Raw genomic sequence first — 12,316 nt, 5'->3', positions numbered from 1 at the left:
TTACAATAGCTAGTCTTTTGACATTCATTTGTTTTTGTGTTTGTTTTTATATAACGGCACGCAGATATTTACAGTATAAGGTTATAAGTGACTGAATCTGGCTATTATGCTAATTTCAAATACACATTGTTACCGCCTAGTTATGCTGCAAATATTTGCTTTAGCAGAATATCTTGCTCTGCTTATAATGATAATCATGTTCCTTGTGCCTGAGAACCCATATTAATGCTGAGTGAGATTTAAAAAGTAAAAAGGTGATTGGAGCAGTGAGCTTCTCTACAGTATGTCAGTTGTTGCCGGCACATGATTACTTTGGAGCAGCCTGTGGGCAGTGTATGATGGCACTGAAATGGTATATTGTATCAGAAATATGTAATGCTGTACACTTTCTCTTTTTTCCAGTGGGTCTGAGATGCAAGAAGGCAGTTCAATATTAAAAGACCAAGGCAGCAGACTCGATCTCACTGAGCAGAAAATAAACATGATGGTACTGGATATCTGCCACAAACCAGGTGGCAGCGAGTACCTGAGGCAAATTCATCACATCATCCAGCTCAATGAGGTAGGCAAACGGTCTTTTTGCCGAGCAATTAGGTGTGTATTCGGTTGAGGCAGAGTATGCTGGCAGCTAAGCGTTCGTCAAAGACTTGGTAATACTTTTTAAAGTCAATAGCAGATTGAGCATTACGCTAGAATCCAATCTATTTATATTGCTGCTGTTTTTTTGTCTAAAAAAGGTTATCGTGCAATCTGCATTTACATCAATGAACCTTCTTATTTTTAATAAACTACATGATAACAGGCATATTTTTATAGTATCAGATTGTATTTCAAGCAAGAACAAAAAAAAATTATTTTTTTATTTAAAGCTCTAAGGTTTGCTGATGGTGTTTACATAATTAGGTGCAGAAGATAAGGTATAAGATTGCATTAAAATATAATTGCAATAGTTTACTGTGCCATCTCTTTGCATTAACAAATGGCATTTTATTTTTGTTATAACTGGTCCTGATTGTTTCATACTATATTTTTGTTTAATTTAGTTGATTGCTCAGTTACAACATTGTCCTTCTCAAGAACCCCCATATATACTGTACTATACTACTCTGTTTTCTTATGATGAAGGCTTACTAATGTACTCACTATTGTTCCTTTTTGCTTGTTCCAATGTGTGTATGCATGTGTGTATATATATATATATATATATATATATATATCAAACAAATACTCTCCCTCTGCGCTAACTGGTATACTTAGTAAGGACTGTCGCTTTAAATAAATCCAGGGGAAATTTAATGAAGGCAGCCTGATTCAACTAAGTCCCCTGTTAGACGGAACTAGAAATAGAAATATACAACAATAGGATAATCGGCGCCAGGGGGTCGTATCAACACCCAATTTTTTAACCCTTGAATGGTTAATGATGTTTAAAACAAAGTAATAACATGTTCCAACATATAAAATTTATTAAAAGACATAATAACTTCAAAATCAATATTGATACAGAGGAGATGTGTTATTCCACACTTTAAGCAGTATGACTCTTAGCGTTGAATACAATTGTAGGTGATTGACAACAGTCTCCTCCTTCTCCTTATAGTTGGTTCGGAGATAACATCACAATACAGATAATCCAACGCGTTTCGTCTTATACAAAAGACTTCATCAGGGGTACATCTCGAATGACTAGAACGTACAGTTGTTTATACGAACAGTAAAATACGATAAGACTCGTTAATACGTGCTTGGTGGGAAATCCCATATATCACCGAGGCTTTCTGGTATACAGCTAGTTTGGCCTTATAGTGAGAAAACTTGTAAAAGAAAAATTCGGATACCCAGGTACAGAAAAATCACTTAGATAGGGAACCTTTCTGTGAATCTGCAGCAGAAGCTCAGTACCTGTGTAAATCACAGGTACTGAGCTTCTGCTGCAGATTCACAGAAAGGTTCCCTAACTAAGTGATTTTTCTGTACCTGGGTATCCGAATTTTTACTGTTCGTCAATCACCTACTTTGTTTTAAACATCGTTAACCATTCAAGGGTTAAAAAATTGGGTGTTGATACGACCCCCTGGTGCCGATTCTCCTATTTTTGTGTGTATATATATATATATATATATATATATATACACATACTATATTGACAAATGTATTTGGCCACACCTGTTAATTATTGAATTCAGGTGTTTCAGTCAGATAAAATCAAGCACTTAGCCATGCAGTCTCCATTTGCAAGCATTTGTGATACAAAATGGTCATTCTGAAGAGCTCAGTGACTTCAAGTGTGGTACTGTGATAGGATGCCACATTTGCAATAAGACCGTTTGTGAAATTTAATTCCTGCTGGATATTCCACTGTCAACTATAATTGATATTATTAGAAAGTGGAAGCTTTTAGGAGCAATAGCACCTCAGCCACGAAGTGGAAGACCACGTAAAAAACATAGTGGGGTCAATGACTGATAAGGCGTATGGTGCGTAAAAGTCGCCAACACTCTGCTGATTCCATAGCTGAAGAGTTCAGAACTTCCACTGGCATTAATGTAAGCACAAAAACTGTACAGCGGGAGCTTAATGGAATGGGTTTCCATGGCTGAGCAGCTGCATGCAAGCCTCAGATCACCCAGTCGGATGGAATGGTGTAAAGCACATCGACACTGGACTGTTGAGCTGTGGAAATGTGTTCTGTGGCGTGATGAATCTCACTTCTTTGCAAGAGAAAAAGCATTTGGTTTCCCCCAGCACCCTGAATGATACCAGTAACCAGATTTGTAACCTACACAATATTAGAATTCAGAGATCTTGGTTACATATATTTGCACAATTGTATGAATAAGCCCCCAAGCCGCGTCAAGGCCTCTCTTTATAATGGGGGTCCCTTTATACTGGAGGTCCCTAGCGCACCCTGGGAGCCCAGTGAGATGCTATCAGCCATGCAATGCTTTTGTAACTGTGTGTGTGTGTGTGGGGGGGCTAACGTGGGGCAGACTACCTCTGTGCTGGGCGTCCCCCCGCATGTCAGAGTAAATATTCACAGATGTGCTAAATTTAGCACATCTGCAATCAGATCTGAATTAGGCGCATATTACATTAAGTGTGCCTGCAAGTGTGAAGCAGCACAGTGTCAGGATTCTGGGGCAAAAAAGTGTAGTTTGATCTGCGCTAAAACATAAAGTGGCAGCCTATGTGGTACATACGAGCCTTCACCAAGACCCCAAGCAACCCGGAAAAGAAAATTTGGTGACCACACCTGGCGCTACCTTTCACCAAGACAGAACAGAGATAACTTTAACAGCTTACTTTTTTGACACTAGAATTTACAGTTGCTGTTGAATACATCTGAAAAATTGAAACATACAAACATATTGCAACCAATTTTGATAAATATCAAAATATAAGATTTTATAGTTCAACTCACATAATGTATGAGTCAATAGTGCATATCATCCACCAATGGGCATCGGTCATTCATGAGCATCTCAAGAGTCAGTGTTGCATCACCTCCACTAGATGGTATGAGGTATCAATCCCCACAGATGTACTGAAAACTCAGAAGAATGGATATATAGTGCAATACCGCTTTATCATAAAAGTTTTATTCTGACAAAAACACACTTACATAAACATGTTGTAAAAAGCATATATCACCCGTCTGGGATCAGTGCCGGAAACCAAGATCAAAACAGAGCCAGCTGTAACAATGTCCTGAGCGGGATCCGGATGACAAGAACCTTGGACCGAAAGCGCGCTTAAGCACAAGGTTCTTGTCATCCGGATCCCGCTCAGGACATTGTTACAGCTGGCTCTGTTTTGATCTTGGTTTCCGGCACTGATCCCAGACGGGTGATATATGCTTTTTACTACATGTTTATGTAAGTGTGGTTTTGTCAGAATAAAACTTTTATGATAAAGCGGTATTGCACTATATATCCATTCTTCTGAGTTTTCAGTACATCTGTGGGGATTGATACCTCATACCATCTAGTGGAGGTAATGCAACACTGACTCTTGAGATGCTCATGAATGACCGATGCCCATTGGTGGATGATATGCACTATTGACTCATACATTATGTGAGTTGAACTATAAAATCTTATATTTTGATATTTATCAAAATTGGTTGCAATATGTTTGTATGTTTCAATTTTTCAGATGTATTCAACAGCAACTGTAAATTCTAGTGTCAAAAAAGTAAGCTGTTAAAGTTATCTCTGTTCTGTCTTGGTGAAAGGTAGCGCCAGGTTTGGTCACCATATTTTCTTTTTCAGGATTCTGGGGCAAGCACACCTGAAATGAGTTCAGTTATGTACAAATAACCAGGGAACGTTTTTACTATTGTTACCAGCTGTTTTAACTCTGCTGCGGCAAAATGCTGTTGTCTTGTGGGTCTTGAAAGAGGTCCAAATCCAGAACCGAAACCTTAATACTATAATCGTTGAAGCACCTGGTGGTATGAAACATGTTCTGCTGATTGTACTGTCCTGACATAGTGTACCACCTGTACTGCCTACACTGTCTTCAGTATCACCGGTACCTGCAGAGGATTCTTCTGACATCTGTGTTCTAATCGTGGGTGGGAAATCCACTACTTAGACTGGCACCTTTTCTGGAGAACATAATGATACTGAACTGACCCGGAAGTGATAGTGAACTGACCAGGAAGTGATAGTTTAATCACCTATTAAATCTTATGCAACAGAAAACTATATGTTATACTCTACAGATAGATAAATAAATAAATAAATACAGTACAGAGATAGATATATTGACATTTTGGGCTCTTTAGTGCAGATACCAGCAGTATAGGTCTTACCATTCACTTTTCATCTTGTATTGTTAGCATACAGTACAACAATTATATTTATGCAATTATTTTCATATATCTAATAAACACAATATCACATAATTATTCAAGCAACATTATTATTTGTCATAAGATGTATGTTCATTTTCTATATGTGTGCTTTCCCATTAGGATCATCTGAATAAGGCATTGTCTTCTCACCATTCTGAACAGGCAGACATACAGTCAAGAGCTTTTCAGTTGACCTTGACCAATGTAGGAGATCCGCATCTATCCTTCAACCCTCTGCTTAGGTTCACGTTGCCTGGTTTAAATGTTCTAAGTGAGGTAAGAAAAACGTAATAGAAATATATAGAAGCTGGTGAAGAGAAACATTGGGCCTAATTCAGACCTGATCGCTCGCTAGGGTTTTTTTGCACTGCTGCGAACAGATAGTCGCCGCCCATAGGGGAGTGTATTTTCGCTTTGCAAGTGTGCGAACGCATGTGTAGCAGAGCTGGACAAACAGATCTTGTGCAGTCTCTGCGCAGCCCAGGACTTACTCAGCCGCTGCGAACACTTCAGCATGTCCGGGACCGGAATTGACGTCAGGAACCGTCCCTGCAAACGCTTGGACACGCCTGCATTTTTCCAACCACTCCCTGAAAACGGTCCGTTACCACCCACAAACGGCCTCTTCCTGTCAATCTCCTTGCGAACGCCCGTGCGAATGGATTCTTCGCACAAACCCATCACTGAGCAGCGATCCTCTTTGTATCTATGTGACGCGCCTGCACATGCGCAGTTCTGACCTGATCGCAGCGCTGCAAAAAACGCTAGTGAACAATCAGGTCTGAATTACCCCCATTATTTGCATAAAAGGCATCACGTTAATTCCAGGGATACCAGGCTCCTGAGCCCCACACTACCATTTGATGCATTTATAGCGGTTTGGGCAAAAACATTCTGTCCATTACTGTTTATTTTCTTTATTTTTTACTGTTCTCCGAAGTGGAATAAATACATGGATTTCTAGATTTAGGTGCAAATATAAATGCATTCTTCATGTAGTGTTATCATGCATAAAACAGGTAGATTATGCAAAACTTTGTAGAAGTGATAGTTATACTGTATGGTGACATGATTTAAAAATGTTGCAAAGAATGCATTTTAAGTTATTTTCAATGGATTTTTTTGTAGAAAAAGTTAAACAAATGGAGAACACCTGAGATATACCATGCGGAAGGCAGCTAGAGGGCAAGTTGCTGATAACTGGCTTGTAGTGTGCAATGAATGTACATTCTGTTGCAGGCTTTTGCAAAGGTCACTATAAAAGTATTTTCCATTGGGTAGGAACAAAGTTGTTCAGAAATGGGAAATTCTTGGCAAAAATAGACAATTTAAACTCCAGATATTAAATAAATATCAAAAAAATGCCACACAGCGTCTATTGCACTTGGGCAAGATGTTTGGTGATACTGTACATAGATTTTGCTAATAAATCTCAGCCAAATATGGTACAGTACATTATGCATTTAGGATGGTAAAATACCATGAGTAAGTGTGAATAATTCCTCCTATCATTCAGTGACATATCCAAATATTTCTCAAACACTTGCTTTTCTGTGCCATAAAGCCGTACTTCTTGTAAAACACGAGTGGACTAATGCTTGCTAATGATGACTAGGGTAAACTAGGAGTGCAGCTAACACGTTTGTTATACTGATTCATTAACAATAGCTTGTGATAAGGATAACTAGCGTTGTTCTTGTGCTGTAGAGAGGGCTAGTATAACTCTTGCTGCACAGAGCGTATTTTATAAGTCTTTGATTGAGAAGGGTTTGTAGAAATATTTTACTACGGTTGGTTTATTATTAAATTGTAGAGCACTAATTTAAATCTCTTGTACTAGTTGCATAAGATTAGTGTAACTCTTCTTGCTGCAATGATGAATGTAACACTTGCTGCTGAGAAAACTAGTGTAAATCTTGCTGCTAGGAGAATTAGTGTAACTCTTGCTGCATTTAGGACTAGTATACAGTAACTTTCTGCTGCAAGGAGTAGCATAACTCTTGTTGCCGAAAGGGTTAGTGTAACTCTTGTTGCATTGACAACTAGTGTAACCCTTGCTGCTTCTAGAAACAGTGTAACACTTGATGCAGCGAGGACTAGTGTAACACTTGATGCAGCGAGGACTAGTGTAACACTTGCTGTCAAGAAGACTTGTGTAACTCTTGCTGCTGTGAGAATTAGTGTAACTCTTGCTGCATTTAGGACTAGTATACAGTAACTCTTTCTGCTGCAAGGAGTAGCATAACTCTTGTTGCCAAGAGGGTTAGTGTAACTCTTGCTGCAGTGACAACTAGTGTAACCCTTGTTGCTGCTAGAAACAGTGTAACACTTGCTGTTGAAAGGACTAGTGTAACACCTGCTGCAGCGAGGACTAGTGTAACATTTGCTGCAGCGAGGACTAGTGTAACACTTGCTGCAGCGAGGGCCAGTGTAACACTTGCTGCAGCGAGGGCTAGTGTAACACTTGCTGCAGCGAGGACTCGTGTAACAGTTACTGCAGCGAGGACTAGTGTAACACTTGCTGCAGCGAGGACTAGTGTAACACTTGCTGCAACGAGGGCTAGTGTAACACTTGCTGCAGCGTGGACTACTGTAACACTTGCTGCAGCGAGGGCTAGTGTAACACTTGCTGCAGCGAGGACTCGTGTAACAGTTACTGCAGCGAGGACTCGTGTAACAGTTACTGCAGCGAGGACTAGTGTAACACTTGCTGCAGCGAGGACTCGTGTAACAGTTACTGCAGCGAGGACTAGTGTAACACTTGCTGCAGCGAGGACTCGTGTAACAGTTACTGCAGCGTGGACTACTGTAACACTTGCTGCAGCGAGGGCTAGTGTAACACTTGCTGCAGCGAGGACTCGTGTAACAGTTACTGCAGCGAGGACTAGTGTAACACTTGCTGCAGCGAGGACTCGTGTAACAGTTACTGCAGCGAGGACTAGTGTAACACTTGCTGCAGCGAGGACTCGTGTAACAGTTACTGCAGCGTGGACTACTGTAACACTTGCTGCAGCGAGGGCTAGTGTAACACTTGCTGCAGCGAGGACTCGTGTAACAGTTACTGCAGCGAGGACTAGTGTAACACTTGCTGCAGCGAGGACTCGTGTAACAGTTACTGCAGCGAGGACTAGTGTAACACTTGCTGCAGCGAGGACTCGTGTAACAGTTACTGCAGCGTGGACTACTGTAACACTTGCTGCAGCGAGGGCTAGTGTAACACTTGCTGCAGCGAGGACTCGTGTAACAGTTACTGCAGCGAGGACTAGTGTAACACTTGCTGCCGAGAAGACTTGTGTAACTCTTGCTGCTATGAGGACTAGTGTACAGATGGAGCCCTCCTCATCTTTACCTTTAATAGGATTAAGTGAGCCAGGGCAGTCAGACTTAATCCCCTGCTGTATTGTGTTCTCTGTATTGTATTGCAGCTGAGAACAATAGATGAAAGGGTTATGCTACTAAACCTTGGTGCACCTAGGCGCAGCAGAGAAGCCTAGATGAGTGTGGCTCCATCTGTAACTCTTGTAGATGAGAAGACTAGTGTAACACTTACCTCACCTACCCCACCAGCCACTATCAAGGCACAAGATCTTGCTTCCTACTTCCAGGAGAAGATTGATAAGATCCGAGATGAAATGGTATGCTCTTCGGCAGCCAGTGACCTGCTCAGTTCTTTACCTGAACCCTCTGGCACTCTCTCTTCATTTGAATACCACAAATGAAGACGAAGTATCATCACTCTTCTCATCCTGCTTCTCTACTACATTTCCTCTTGATCCTTTACCCTCACAAATAAGTAAAGCTATGTCTCCGGTGCTCATCCCTACCTTAACTAACATCTGTAATCTCTCTCTCTCTACTGGTATTTTTCCTTCACTGTTCAAGCATGCAGTGATTACTCCCATTTTGAAAAAACAAACAAAATTCTGACCCTAACTCTCTCTCAAACTACCGCCCTATCTCTCAGCTCCCTTGTCTCTCTAAGCTACTTGAGAGACTTGCCTACACTCAACTCACACACTTTCTTAACTCACAGAACTTATTGGACCCATTTCAGTCAGGCTTCCGTTCCCAACACTCCACAGTGACAGAACTGACTAATGTGGTTAATGATTTGGTCACTACGAAGTCTAAAGGCCATTACTCACTTCTTATTCTTCTAGATCTATCTGCTGCCTTTGACACTGTTGACCATTCCCGTCTCATACAAACACTACAATCCCTAGGTCTCCTTCAGTGTTTGCTTCTCTGAATCTACCTCCTCTTCACTACCTCTTTCAGATGGAGTACTGCAAGACTCTGCTTTTGTCAATCTATACCTCATCTCTTGGTAAACTAATCAGCTTTTCTCTAACGTCCTAGTGGATGCTGGGGACTCCGTAAGGACCATGGGGAATAGACGGGCTCCGCAGGAGACAGGGCACTTTAAGAAAGAAATTGGATACTGGTGTGCACTGGCTCCTCCCTCTATGACCCTCCTCCAGACCTCAGTTTGAATCTGTGCCCGGACGAGCTGGGTGCTACTTAGTGGGCTCTCCTGAGCTTGCTAAAAAGAAAGTATTTTGTTAGTTTTTTTATTTTCAGAGAGATCTGCTGGCAACAGACTCTCTGCTACGTGGGACTGAGGGGAGAGAAGCAGCCCTACTCACTGAAGATAGGTCCTGCTTCTTAGGCTACTGGACACCATTAGCTCCAGAGGGATCGTACACAGGAACGCACCCTTGGTCGTCCGATCCCGGAGCCGCGCCGCCGTCCCCCTCGCAGAGCCAGAAGACAGAAGCCGGCGTGAGAAGCAAGAAGACTTCAAAATCGGCGGCAGAAGACTCCAGTCTTCATATGAGGTAGCGCACAGCACTGCAGCTGTGCGCCATTGCTCCCACACTAAACCCACACACTCCGGTCACTGTAGGGTGCAGGGCGCAGGGGGGGGAGGGCGCCCTGGGCAGCAATTGGGAACCTCTTGGCAAAAAGCAGCATATATACAGTTGGGCACTGTATATATGCATGAGCCCCTGCCATTATTTTACACACAAAACGCGGGACAGAAGCCCGCCGCTGAGGGGGCGGGGCTTCTTCCTCAGCACTCACCAGCGCCATTTTCTCCACAGCTCCGCTGAGAGGAAGCTCCCCAGGCTCTCCCCTGCAGAATCACGGTAGAAAGAGGGTAAAAAGAGAGGGGGGGCACATAAATTTGGCGCAAAAACAGTATATACAGCAGCTACTGGGTTAACACTAAGTTACTGTGGGATTCCTGGGTCATATAGCGCTGGGGTGTGTGCTGGCATACTCTCTCTCTGTCTCTCCAAAAGGCCTTGTAGGGGAACTGTCTTCAAATAGAGCATCCCCTGTGTGTGTGGTGTGTCGGTACGCTTGTGTCGGCATGTTTGACGAGGAAGGCTATGTGGAAACAGAGTGGGTACAAATGAATGTGGGGTCGCCGCCGACGGCGCCGACACCCGATTGGATGGATATGTGGAAGGTTTTAAATGATAATGTTAATTCCTTGCATAAAAGGTTGGATAAAGCTGAAGCCTTGGGACAGTCAGAGTCTCAACCCATGCCTGATCCTACATCGCATAGGCCGTCAGGGTCTCAGAAGCGCCCACTATCCCAAATTGTTGACACAGATATCGACACGGATTCTGACTCCAGTGTCGATGGCGATGATGCAAAGTTGCAGCCTAAAATGGCTAAAGCCATCCGTTACATGATTATAGCAATGAAAGATGTGTTGCGCATCACAGAGGAAACCCCAGTCCCTGACAAGAGGGTTTATATGTATGGGGAGAAAAGGCAAGAGGTGACCTTTCCCCCTTCACATGAGTTAAATGAGTTATGTGAAAAAGCTTGGGAATCTCCAGATAGAAAACTGCAGATTTCCAAACGGATGCTGCTGGCGTATCCTTTCCCGCCAACGGACAGGTTGCGCTGGGAATCCTCCCCTAGGGTAGACAAAGCTTTAACACGCTTATCCAAGAGGGTAGCCCTGCCGTCACAGGATACGGCCACCCTTAAAGATGCTGCGGATAGAAAGCAGGAGGGTATCCTGAAGTCCATTTATACACATTCAGGTACCTTACTACAGCCGGCGATTGCGTTGGCCTGGATGTGTAGTGCTGCAGCAGCATGGACAGATACCTTATCTGAGGAACTTGATACCTTGGACAAGGATACTATATTACTAACCCTGGGGCATATAAAAGACGCTGTCCTATATATGAGAGATGCTCAAAGAGACATTAGCCTACTGGGCTCTAGAATAAATACAATGTCGATTTCTGCCAGAAGGGTCCTGTGGACTCGGCAATGGACAGGCGATGCCGACTCGAAAAGGCACATGGAGGTTTTACCTTACAAGGGTGAGGAATTGTTTCGGGACGGTCTCTCGGACCTGGTCTCCACAGCTACGGCTGGAAAGTCAAATTTTTTGTCATATGTTCCCTCACAACCTAAGAAAGCACCGTATTACCAAATGCAGTCCTTTCGATCACAAAAAGGCAAGAAAGTCCGAGGTGCGTCCTTTCTTGCCAGAGGCAGGGGTAGAGGGAAGAAGCTGCACAATACAGCTAGTTCCCAGGAACAGAAGTCCTCCCCGGCTTCCACTAAATCCACCGCATGACGCTGGGGCTCCATAGGCGGAGCCAGGCCCGGTGGGGGCGCGTCTCCGAAATTTCAGCCACGAGTGGGTTCACTCACAGGTGGATCCCTGGGCTATAGAGATTGTGTCTCAGGGATACAAGCTGGAATTCGAAGAGATGCCCCCTCACCGTTACCTCAAATCGGCCCTGCCAGCTTCCCCCTTAGAGAGGGAAATAGTGTTAGCTGCAATTCACAAATTGTATCTCCAGTAGGTGGTGGTAAAGGTTCCCCTCCTTCAACAGGGAAGGGGTTACTATTCGACAATGTTTGTGGTACCGAAACCGGACGGTTCGGTCAGACCCATATTGAATTTAAAATCCCTGAACATATACCTGAAAAGGTTCAAGTTCAAGATGGAATCGCTCAGAGCGGTCATCGCAAGCCTGGAAGAGGGGGATTTTATGGTGTCTCTGGACATAAAGGATGCGTACCTTCATGTCCCCATTTATCCACCTCATCAGGAGTACCTCAGATTTGTGGTACAGGATTGTCATTACCAATTCCAGACGTTGCCGTTTGGTCTCTCCACGGCACCGAGAATATTTACCAAGGTAATGGCGGAAATGATGGTGCTCCTGCGAAAGCAAGGAGTCACAATTATCCCATACTTGGACGATCTCATAAAGGCGAGGTCCAGAGAGCAGTTGCTGATCAGCGTAGCACGCTCTCGGGAAGTGTTACAACAGCACGGCTGGATTCTGAATATTCCAAAGTCGCAGCTGATTCCTACGACGCGTCTGCCCTTCCTGGGCATAGAGGTGTCCTGGGCATAATTCTGGACACAGACCAGAAGAAGGTTTTTCTCCCGACGGAGAAGGCTCA

At 43.4% G+C, this 12,316-nt stretch overlaps 1 protein-coding gene across 1 annotated transcript in view; it reads left to right on the top strand.

The window, feature by feature from the left end:
- The window catches only part of KIAA0825 (KIAA0825 ortholog), a 712,480-nt gene that overhangs the window by 374,224 nt on the left and 325,940 nt on the right, over nucleotides 1-12,316 (top strand). Inside the window, exons 17-18 of the mRNA XM_063964012.1 lie at nucleotides 403-562; nucleotides 4,979-5,134. Of these exons, the coding sequence (XP_063820082.1) occupies nucleotides 403-562; nucleotides 4,979-5,134 (316 nt within the window). The remainder of the gene's footprint in view (nucleotides 1-402; nucleotides 563-4,978; nucleotides 5,135-12,316) is intronic.

The sequence above is a fragment of the Pseudophryne corroboree genome, chromosome 1 (assembly GCF_028390025.1).
Source record: "Pseudophryne corroboree isolate aPseCor3 chromosome 1, aPseCor3.hap2, whole genome shotgun sequence".
Classification (NCBI taxonomy): Eukaryota; Metazoa; Chordata; class Amphibia; order Anura; family Myobatrachidae; genus Pseudophryne; species Pseudophryne corroboree.
This window is presented reverse-complemented; position numbering and strand designations above follow the sequence as displayed.